At 44.2% G+C, this 12,085-nt stretch overlaps 1 protein-coding gene across 1 annotated transcript in view; it reads left to right on the top strand.

Moving 5' to 3' along the window:
* LOC109911123 (netrin receptor UNC5D-like) overlaps positions 1–12,085 on the top strand; it is a 408,959-nt gene that overhangs the window by 346,606 nt on the left and 50,268 nt on the right. Inside the window, exons 5-6 of the mRNA XM_048618665.1 lie at positions 922–1,102; positions 8,087–8,254. Coding sequence (XP_048474622.1) covers positions 922–1,102; positions 8,087–8,254 — 349 coding nt within the window. The remainder of the gene's footprint in view (positions 1–921; positions 1,103–8,086; positions 8,255–12,085) is intronic.

Raw genomic sequence — 12,085 nt, 5'->3', positions numbered from 1 at the left:
TCCAATTTAATATAATGCTTCCTATAACAGGGCAACCAGAACTGTATGCAATATTCCAGAAGTGGCCTCAGCAACATCCTGTACAACTTTCACATGACGCCCCAACTCCCATACTCGGTGGTCTGAGCGATGAAGGCAAGCATGCTAAACACCTTCTTAACCAACTTTTCTAACTGTGATGCAACTTTCAAAGTACTATGTGCGTGAACCCTTAGGTCTCTCTGTTCGACAACAGTACCCAGGGCCCAGCCATTAATTGTATAAGTCCTCCCCTTGTGTGTTATACCAAAATGCAATACCTTGTGTTTATCCAAATTAAACTCCATCTGACACTCCTGAGCCTATTGGCCCAATTGATCCCTTTGTAATCTTAAATAATCTTCTTCACTGTTGACCATACCACCAATTTTGTTGTCCATAGAACCTGGTGACTTTATTCTCTTAGTTAACCCACTGGTTATCAGCTTTTGTCTACTTTAAAAATAAAGATTATTGGACCTCACCAGAGTGTGATGCAGTTTGGTGTTGTTAACCAGGATCCTAACATAAAGTCCAGTCTGGCGCTGTAATATGTTGCATTAATAGCCTGGGAATGAGGGCATCTCTAGATAAAGGAACCATCTTTTGAGAGACGAAAAGAAATTTTTCCACTTTGCAGTTGCGCTCTTCAGAATACTCGAGCCCAGAGAAGTATATTGTTGTTGTGAAGTATATTTAAGGCAGAGTTTGGTGGATCGACTCTGGGTCACTGAAGAATTCAAGTGATATGGTTATAGAACAGGAAAGTGGAGTCGACTTTGAAGTTTATTGACTGGTGAATTTGACTGCAAGGGCTCTGAATGATCTCCTGAATTCTAATGTTCTCAAGCAAAGTTTCTTTGAAAACCTGTGTCTCAGCAGTTTCTTTGTCTTGCTTTGTAGGTGGAATGGCTGAAGAATGAAGAACCGATTGATCCAAAGCGTGAGCCGAACATTTATAGCACAGCAGAGCATGATCTCGTCATTGAGCAAGCGCATCTCTCTGACTCAGGCAATTATACCTGTGTCGCTACAAATGTGGTTGCCAAGCGACGCAGCACAGCTGCCATGCTGACTGTGTTTGGTAAGAAGTGCGACCCTTCAGCAATATTTGGATTAACTTGCATTTAAATAGCACCTTGGGATGTCCTAAAACACCTTGCAGCCAAATGTTTGAATGTGAAAACTACTGTCAGGTGCCAAAACATGGCAGATTTGTTCAGCAAAATTTCAGATGGAACTGAAATAAATGAGCAGAAGTTCAAAGCATTGTTGGTGGGGTGCGGGAGCCTGTCTTGCCTCTTTGAAAAGCAGCACAGGAGAGTTTACAACCATTTGCGAGGACCAACAGGGTCCCATTAATATAGAACGTAGAACAGTACAGCACAGGAACAGGCCCTTTGGCCCATGATGTTGTGCCGAACATGATGCCAAATTAAGCTAAACCCTTATGCCTGCCAATTGTTCATATCTCCCCATTCCTAGCGTATTCACATGCTTATCTAAAAGTCCCCTAAATGCCCCTATTGTATCTGCCTCAATCACCAACCCTAGCATTGTGTTCCAGACTCCTACCACTCTCTGTGTAAAAAAGATTTCCCTCGCGTCTCCTTTGAAATTTCCCCCTCTAACCTTAAGTGCATGCCCCCTAGTATTAGACATTTCAACTCTGGGAGAAAGATTCTGTCAACCCTATCTATGTATCTCATAATTTTATAGACTTCTTTCAAATCTCCCCTCAGCCTCCATTGCTCCAAAGAACACAACCCGAGTTTTTCTAGCCTGTTCTTATAGCTCATATTCTCTAATCCAGGCTGCGTCCTGGTAAACCTCCTCTGCAGCCTCTCCAAAGCTTCCACATCCTTTGTGTAATGTGGCAACCAGAAATGAACACAGTATTCTAAGTGTGCTTTAACCAAAATCTTATAAAGCTGCAACATGAAATCCTGACTCTTATTATCAATTCCCCGAACAATGAAGGCAAGCATGCCATATGCCTTCTTTACCACTGTATCTACTTACTTTAAGGGAGCAATGGACTTGAACCCCAAGATCCTTCTGTACATCAATGCTGTTCAGAGTCCTGCCATTAACTGTCTACTTTTCCTTAACATTTGATCTCCCAAAGTAGAGCACCTCATACTTAACCGGATAAACTTCATCTGCCATTTCTCTGCCCATATCTGGAACTGATCTATATCCCGCTGTATCTCTTGACAACCTTCTACACTATCCATAACTTCACCGAGCTTTGTACTGCCTGCAAACTTACTAACCCACTCATCTACATTTTCATCTAAGTCATTTATATGTATCACAAACAGCAGAGATCCCAGTAGGGATCCCTGCACAACACCACTAGTCACGGACCTCCAGCCTGAAAAACACCCTTCTACCACTACCCTCTTTCTTTTATGGGCAAGCTACTTCTGAATCCATGCGGCCAATTCACTGTGGATCCCATGCGTTAATCATGAGGACCTTGTCAAAAGCCTTACTAAAATCCATGTAAACAATATCCACTACTCTACCCTCTTCGATCACCTTCGCCACCTCCTCGAAAAATTCAATGAAGTTAGTAAGAACTGACCTGCTCTGTACAAAGCCATGCTGTCTATCCCTAATTAGGCCATGCTTTTCCATGTAAATCCTATCCTTAAGAACTCTCTTCAATAGCTTCCCAACCACCGATGCGAGACTCACTGATTTGTAGTTTCCTGGATTCTCCCTATTTCCCTTCTTGAACAGAGGAACAACATTAGCTACTCGCCAGTCATCCAGGACCTCTCCAGTGGCTAGCAAGGATACAAAGATCTTGGTTAAGGCCCCAGCAACCTCCTGTCTTGCCTCGCTCGATAACCTGGGGCAGATACCATTTGGCCCTGGGGACTTATTCACCTTAATGCTCTTCAAGAGATCCAACACCACTTCTTTCTTGATCTCAAAATGCCCTAACGTATTAGCATGCTTCACACAAATTTCATTGTCCTCCACATCCTTCTGAATGAATACCGATGCAATGTACTCATTTAGGAATTCACCCACATTCTCTGCCTCCAAGCACAAGTTCCCTCCTTTATCCTTGAGTGGCCCTATCGTCTCCCTAGTTATCCTCTTGTTTTTAATGTATCTATAGAATGCCTTGGGATTCTCTTTAACCCTACTTGCCAAGGTCATTTCATGGACCCTTCTGGCTCTCCTAATTCCCCGCTTGAGTTCTTTCCTTTCCTTATAATCCTCATGGGCCCTGTCCTATTTTAGCTCCCTAAACATTGCATATGCTTCTTTTCCCTTTTGGCTAAATTCGCAACCTCCCTTGTTGCCCAGGGGTCCCTTACCTTGCCATCCTTGTTCTTCCTCCTTACTGGAACATGCTGATCTTGAATTCTCCCCAGCAAGTCTTTGAATAGTTCCCACATGTCAAATGTGGACTTGCCTGATAACAATTCCTCCCAATTCACTCTCCCTGGCTCCTGCCTAATACTGACGTAATTTACCCTCCCCTAATTTAGTACCTTCCTGCAAGGTCCTGACCTATCTTTGTTCAGAGCTATCTTAAAATGCAATGAGTTATGATCACTGTTACCAAAATGCTCTCCCACTGAAAGGTCAGTCAGCTGGCCAGGCTCATTAGCCAATACCAGGCCCAGTATGGCACCTCCTCTAGTTGGTCTATCCATAAACTGTTTCAAGAAATCCTCTTGGATGCATTTAATAAATTCCGCCCCATCTAAGCCTCTTGCTCTAAAGGAGCCCCAGTCAATACTGGTGAAGTTAAAGTCACCTACTGTGACAACACTGTTTTAGTTGCACCTTTCCATAATCTGCCTACATATTTGTTTCTCAATCTCTCAGTGGCTGCTGTGAGGCCGATAGGGAAATCGAATCAGAGTGATTGCACCCATCTTTTTTTTGAGCTGTACCCATATTGCCTCAATGGATGAGCCCTCCAGCATGTCCTGTCTGAGTACAGATGTAACATTCTCCCTGATTAGTAATGCAACTCCTCCACCTCATTTACCTTCCTCTCTATCTCATCTGAAACAACGAAACCCTGGAACTTTGAGCAGCCCGTTCTGACCCTCTCTCAACCAAGCCTCTGTAATGGCCACAAAATCATAGTCCTATGTACTGATCCAGGCTCTAAGCTAATCTGCCTTACTTTTAATACGCCTTGCATTGAAATAAACATACTTCAGCCCATTAGTGCCGTTGTTGTTTATTTACCTGTCTCTGCCTGTCCTTTCTTTCTGATTTACTGGTCCTAACATCTACCTTCCCCTCAATCCCCCCACTTGCTGACCTGCTGCCCTGGTTCCCAGCCCCCTGCCCCTGTAGTTTTGGGCTATTTTGACATGGGGAGAAATATATTGACGCAAAAGGATAGGGAGTCTTTGGAGCTGTCTACTGTGGAGAGCTCTGGATACCCAGTCCTTGAATTTATTCGCAACAGTGACAGACACATTTCTGTGTACTCAGGAAATTGGAATAGAGATATCATGCAGGATTGTGACATTGATGTCAATGGTCAGATGATTCAAAGGTTTTTTTTCTCCTTTTCCACACCTATGGGGACCTATGTTCTGTGTACCTGTACCGCACCTAACCTCCCCACACCCGAGCCCCTCAAAACCACTCAAAGGGTTAGTGGGGAACACATCCATGGAAAAACATGCAGGCTGGTCACAGCCATGTTACACTGGAAACAGCAGTTATTGCCTCATGGTGAGAATTCCGCCCTCATCCCGGGGAAGAAGTCCCAGCGGACCTGAGGGGTAGTTAGAGATTGGAGGGGTCTGTTGAGATGACGCAGCACACTGAAATGAATGTGTTGCCTCACTAAGATTGTGTACATTAGCCCATCATAACAGTGAAAGCAGAAATGAGTTTTATGCTAAGAAACAGGGAAGTATGTAATACCTCTTTGGAAGACTGCATTCAGGAAAATATTCCGAGATTTTAAGGTGAGAGGAGAAAGATTTAAAAAACTACATGAGGGGCAATTTTTTTACACAGAGAGTGGTTTGTGTTTGGAATGAACTGCCAGAGGAAGTGGTGAATGCAGGTACAATTACAACATTTAAACAACATTCGGATAAGTACATGAATAGAAAAGGTTCTGAGGGATGTGGGCCAAGCACAGGCAGGTGGGACGTGTTTGAGATATCTGGTTGGCATGAACTGGTTGGATTGAAGTATCTGTTTCTGTGCTGTATGCCTCTATGACTATAACTACAGCCAGTCCTTAAAGAAGAAGAGATTCTAGAGGCCAGACTATAGCTCAGTACAGAGTTGCAGCTGGCTGGTCCCAGCGAATGTGGTGGTGGAGTTCTGGCTTCAGAGCCCAGGCAGGACACTGGAGGAGGGTTAAAGGCAGGAACTGACCTTGGAAAAGTGGTTCCAGTGGACACGGGGCTCTGACCAACCTTTCCTGACACTATGTAGCTCTTTGTTTGATACAAGTCTCTCTCTACTCCGGGTAAGATAGAGGCGAGGGGAGGATAAAACCCTTAAATGGCTATTAATTAGTCATTTAATTGCCTATGTCCAAGGGCAGGAGGGATGCCCAAGACCTTCATTGCCTTACCCACCTGCTCCTACCCATCCCTACCCTGCCTGCACCTCTTGCTGCATAAAATGAGGTTGGTGAACAGGCCTCATGCTCCATTTCACAAGCTATTTTTTATTCATTCGTGGGATGTGGACGTCACTAGCTGGGTCAGTATCCCAAGTTGCCCTTGAGAAGGTGGTAGTGAGCTGCCTTCTTGAACCACTGTACTGCATGTGTTGTAGATTGACCCACAATGCTGTTAAGGAGGGAATTCCAGAATTTTGATCCAGTGACAGTGAAGGAATGGTGTTTTTCCAGGTCAAGATGGTGAGTGGATTGAAAGGTATTGTGGCGTGCCTTTTTCCTTTTAGATGGAAGTTGTTGTGGTTTTGAAAGGTGCTGTCTAAGGATCTTTGGTGAATTTCTGCAATGCATCTTATATATATAGTACATGCTGCTGCTACTGAGATTGGTGGTGGAGGGAGTGGATGTTTTTAGATGTAGTTCTAGGGTGACACGGTGGCACAGTGGTTAGCACTGCTGCCTCACAGCACCAGGGACCTGGGTTCGATTCTAGCCTTGGGCGACTGTCTGTGTGGAGTTTGCACATTCTCCCCGTGTCTGCGTGGGTTTCCTCCGGGTCCTCCGGTTTCCTCCCACAGTCCAAAGATGTGCAGGTTAGGTGGATTGGCCATGCTAAATTGCCCGTAGTGTTCAGGGAGGTAGAGGGTGTATATTAGGTGGGTTCTGGGTGGGATGCTCTGAGGTTCGGTGTGGACTTGTTGGGCCGAAGGGCCTGTTTCCACACTGTAGGGATTCTAATTCTAATTCAAGCGGGCAGCTTTGTCCTCGATGGTGTCAAGCTTCTTGAGTGTTGTTGGAGCTGTACCCATCCAGGGCAAGTGGGAAGTATTCCATCACATTCCTAATTTGTGCCTCCACGCCTTCAAACTCACTAGACAGGTGTGTAAAATCCAGCTTGTTGGACAGAATATCACGACCTCAGTGTGGTTTTTTTATCTTTATTCACGGGATGAGGGCATCACTGGCTGGGCCAGCATTTATTGCCCTAATCCCCAGAGTCAACCACATTGCTGTGGGTCTGGAGTCACATGTAGGCCAGACCAGGTAAGGATGCAGTTTCCTTCCCTAAAGGACATTAGTGAACCAGATGGGTTTTTCCCTGATAATTGACAATGGATTCATGGTCATCATTAGACTCCTAATTCCAGAGATTTATTGAATTCAAATTCCACCATCTGCCGTGGCAGGATTCAAACCCAGGTGCTCTCTGGATTAACAGTCCAGCGATAATACCACTAGGCCATTGCCTCCCCATGAATGGATTAAAATGTAGATGGATGGGTTAGTAAGTAAGTTTGCAGACAATGCAAAGATTGATGGAATTGTAAATAGTGTAGCAGGTTGTCAAAGAATACAGCGGGATATGGATCAGTTATAGCTTTGGGCGGAGAAATGGCAGATGAAGTTTAGTCATGTGCTGCAATTTGGGAGACCAAATGTTAAGGCAGGACCTTGAACAGCATTTTATGTACAGAAGGATCTTGGGGTTCTAGTCCATCACTCCCTGAAAGTGGCCATGCAAGTAGATAGGGTGGTAAAGAAGGCGTATAGCATGCTTGCCTTTATTGGTCGTGGAATTGAGTACAAGAATCGGATGTCATGTTGCAACTCTATAAGAGTTTGGATAGGCCTATACAGAGTATTTCAATTCTAGACACCTCATTACAAGGAGGATGTGGAGGATTTGGAGAGGCTGCAGAAGAGTTTTACCAGGATGTTGCCTAGATTAGAGGGTATGAGCTGTGAGGAGAGGCCAGAAAAACTTGTGTTTTCTGAGGGGAGACTTGATAGAAGTCTGTAAAATTATGAGTTGCATTGATGGGGTTGACAGTCAGAATCTTTTCTCCAGAGTTGAAATGCCTAATACTAGGGGGCATGAATTTAAGGTTAGAGGGGGAAATTTCAAAGGAGATGTAAGGGACAAATTTTTTACACAGAGTGGTAGGAGTCTGGAACGCACTGCCAGGGGTGGTGGTAGAGGCAGATACGATAGGGGCATTTAAGGGATTTTTAGGTAAGCACGTGAATAGGCAAGGTATCGAGGGATTTGGACCAAGGGCAGGCAGAAGGGATTAGGTTAATTTGGCGTCATGTTCGGCACAATATTGTGGGTCAAAGGGCTGTACTGTTCTATGTTCTATGCAGAATCCTGTGACTCAGAGTCAACGGTGCACCATCGCAAGTCACATCTTCCCCTAGCCTACACAGTCCTTAGTAATCTGCTCATGTTCACCATTTTTAAGGCCAGGGTGGATGGATTCTAGACCACAGAAGAGTCAAAGGCTACTGGGGGTGCATGGGACTGTAGAGCTGAGGCAACTAACAGATCAGCCATGATCTTGTAGAATGGTTGGGCCACTCGAGGGGCCTGCTCTTAGTTCATCTGCTCACCAGGCATCTAATGTGTCTGACTAGTGTGTTTTTTTTTTGCAGTGAACGGTGCCTGGTCAATGTGGACAGAGTGGTCACCTTGCAGCGTCCGGTGTGGCAGAGGACGGCAGAAGCGAACACGGACCTGCACCAACCCGGCCCCGCTCAATGGAGGAGCCTTTTGCGAAGGGACTTCAGTTCAGAAGATCGTCTGCTCCTCCCTTTGCCCAGGTGAGAGCTCCGACTGGAAAATTAAAGACCTCGCAAGATTGTAAACATTGAGGTTGCTTGGCAGCCACAAGGCATTCACACTTCAAAGAATGGATCTGCACAGCAGACAGTAAGAGCAATCAGTATTGTCATTACACTGAAATACGTTATGTTTGATAGTCATATTATTGAAACCAATATAAAACAGAGGAATTGAGCAATTTCAGCTGCTTGAAGGTAATAAATTAGAAACTCTTTTGTAACAGTACAACAATCAGAAAGGATTGAAGTGGGTGATGTTCACAGGGTTGATATGAAATCCAACCAGCTTTCTCTCATCATCATTAAAATCAGTGGGACACTTACCATTTAGGAGATGAAGAAGTGGCAATGAAGGAATAGATGGCGAAGATGCTATAAAAATACGTATTAGCTATGAGAGAAATGCAGTTAGCATGTCAGGCTGGTGAGTCTTCAATCGAACTGGAAAATGTTTGCGATGTAGCTGGTTTGAAGCAAGTGCAGGCAGAGAAAACAGCAAAAGGGGATGGTGGAGGGCAGTGTACATCAAACAGTGAGAGAGGTAATGCACAAAGCCAAAAGGAGGCGATAATGGGACAAGTCTGAAAACAAACAATGGGTCTAAATACAGGAGGTGTAATTGGGAATTGGAGAATCATCACCCACACCCACAGGGAATGACCCAAGACAGATGGTTGATGTTTCAGTCAGAGAGCATTTTGGGCTTAGTGACTATTACTGCAGAAGATTTTGAGCAGTCATGGACAAGGACAAGACTGGCCCTCGGGTGAGGGTGCTTAACTGGGCAAGGGTCAATTACATCCAAATTAGACAGGAACTGGGGAATGTGGATTGGAGGCAGTTATTTGAGGGCACATCTACGTCTGGCATGTGGGAGGCTTTTAAAGACCAGTTGATTAAAGTGCAGGACATGCATGTCTCTGTAAAACTGAAGGATAGGAATGGCAGGATCCAGGAACCGTGGATGACAAGGGAAATTGTAAACTTAGTCAAAAGGAAAAAGGAAGCACATGATAGGTCTAGGCAGCTACAAACTGACAAAGCCCTTGAGGAGTATGGAGAAATTAGGAAGGAACTTAAACACAGAATTAGGAAGGCTAAAAGGGTCCATGAAATGTTTTTAACAAACAGAGCCAAGGAGAATCCAAAGGCTTTTTATGCATTTATTAGAAGAAAGAGGGTAGCAAGGGAAAGAGTAGGCCCACTAAAGGACAAAGGAGGGAAGTTATGCGTGGAGCCACAGGAAGTGGGAGAGATCCATAATGAGTACTTTGTATCGGTATTCACCAAGAAGAAGGACATGACTGATGCTGAGGTCAGGGATGAGTGTGTGAATACTCTAGAGGACATCAATATATTAAAGGAGAAAGTTTTGGGTATCCTAAATCGCATTAAAGTAGACAAGTCCCCAGGGTCAGATGGGATCTATCCCAGGTTAATGTGAGAGGTAAGGGAAGAAATAGCTGGGGCATTAGCAGATATCTTGACCACAGGTGAGGTTCCAGAGGACTGGAGATTAGCCAATGTTGTTTCCTTGTTTAAGAAAGGAAGCAGGGATAATCCAGGAAATTTTAGGCTGGTGAGTCTGACATCTGTGGTGAGGAAGCTCTTGGAGAAGATACTGAGGGACAGGATAAATCCACATTGGGAAGAAAATGGACTAGTTAGCAACAGGCAGCATGGTTTTGTATGGGGAAGGTCATGTCTCACCAACCTGGCCCATCCAGTCTGCTCTGCCATTTGATCATGGCTGATATATTTCTCAACCCCACTCTCCTGCCTTCTCTCTGTGTAACCCTTGAAGCCCTTACTAATCAAGAACCCATGTGTCTCTGTCTTAAATGCACGCAATGACTTGGACTCCACAGCCCTCTGAGGCAATGAGTTCCACAGAATTACCACCCTCTGGTTGAGGGAATTCGTCCTCAACTCAGTTGAAAAGGGCCATCCCTTCACTCTCAGGCTGTGTCCTCAGGTGCTGGCCTCTCCCACTTGTGAAAATATCTCCTACATGTCCACTTCAGCCCCTCTCAGTATTCTGTAAGTTTCAATGAGATCCACCCTCATCTTTCTAAACTCCATCGAGTACAGGCCCAGAGTCTTCAACTGCTCCTCATATGACAAGCCCTTTGTCCCCAGGATCATTCTGGTCAGTCTCCTCAGGACCCTCTTCAAGGCCAGCACATCCTTTCGAAACTGCTCACAATATTCCAAGTCTAGTCTGACCAGAGTCTCAAGAAGCCTCAGCAGTACTTCTCTGCTCTTGTATTCATTGTTTGTTGTTTCAAGTGACAAAGTTTAAAAGAATAATGGGACCGTGAGTGGCCCTGAGGTTATTTTGTTGGACAAATAATCCATAAATAGAAGTTTAAATACAAATTGTGGCGGGAGAGAAATTTAAATTCAATTAACTAAGTATACTTGGAGTAAAAAGCTTGTATCAGCAGTGTGGGTCAAGTAACTCCCGGATTATTTTAAAGACCCGACTGGTTCACTCACATCCTTTTGCAAAGGAAATCTGCTGTCTTCACTCAGGTGCTCCGAACCTGCCTTCTGCAATGACCTAGTAAGTTGAATAAAAACATCAACTGCTAGAGAAAGTCAGTAGATCCGGAAGCATCTGCAGAGAGAGGAAAACAGAGTTACCTCTGATCATTCATGACTCTTCTTCAGAACTGCACAATACCAAGTTCCTAAGAAATCATACTCGATTGGAAAGATTAACTCTGTTTCTCTTTTCACAGATGCTCCCAGACCTGCTGAGTGTCACCAGCACTTCTGGTTTTTATTTCAAATTTCCACCACTGCCGTGCTTTGCTTACATTTTCACAAGATACCGAAGGGTATCAAAAGAAACAAGCATGATTTTAAGAACATGGTTCAGTAGCTATTTGAAGGTTAAGGCAAGATGGATAATAAATGCTGACCTTGCCACCAATGTGCACATTCAATTCATGAATTTTTTAAAAAGCGCATGGACCTCTGCTGCTTGCTCTTTCCACTGAGTTCAGTTCTGAAGTCTGTCATTAGCACCCGACTAGTTAAGACCCAAATCAGACTTTCTCATCTGCGTGAGCTCCATTTCTAATTTTATTAAGATCCCTTTGCAAAATAAAACAGCTGAGCCCTTTACGAGTTGAATCAAAGCCAGCATTGCCATTTCGAATGTGCCAGATATTTCGTCTTAAATCTCTCTTTGTTAATCATTTGATCATAATCTTTAAAGTGTATTCAGAGAGGAGCTCACATCTGTTAAGTTATTGAATTAGTGGAACACTTTTTGCAATCAAGATTTATTGTTGAAACGTTGGGGGAAAGATCTTCTCTCTAAAGGTGCGCTAATTTTAAAGAATTTTAGCTTTAATTCAAGATATAATAATGTTGTCTAGATTTATTCCATGCAGAAGCCAGAATCTGAAGCAGTCAGCACTCTGTACTTTCTTCCATGAGGAGAATTTGCAATGTTCGTCCTCATCGTAATCAAAGCCGAAAGGAAAAGGAGGAAGCTAAATGACCAATTAGCCCCTCAAGTCTGTTTTGCCATTCACACACGTCATAGTCTGTATTGAAAGTCCATATTCTAGCCTGAGTCCCGGACCTATTAAAATCTGTCAATGTCAGTTTGAGATGGTATGTGGCAGCTGACTCACTGACCTAGGCAAAAGTTGCAGTAGCCAAAAGCAGCCCTTACTTGGCTACTTGAAAACATGTCAATTGGCAACTTGGCAGGGATCAGTCTGTTAATATTCCTACCACATCATTTTGCCAGCCTTCCTGCCTCACAGCCTGCCCTCAAAGAACCTGGAAAAT

The sequence above is a fragment of the Rhincodon typus genome, chromosome 40 (genome assembly GCF_021869965.1).
Source record: "Rhincodon typus isolate 14 chromosome 40, sRhiTyp1.1, whole genome shotgun sequence".
NCBI lineage: Eukaryota > Metazoa > Chordata > Chondrichthyes > Orectolobiformes > Rhincodontidae > Rhincodon > Rhincodon typus.
This window is presented reverse-complemented; position numbering and strand designations above follow the sequence as displayed.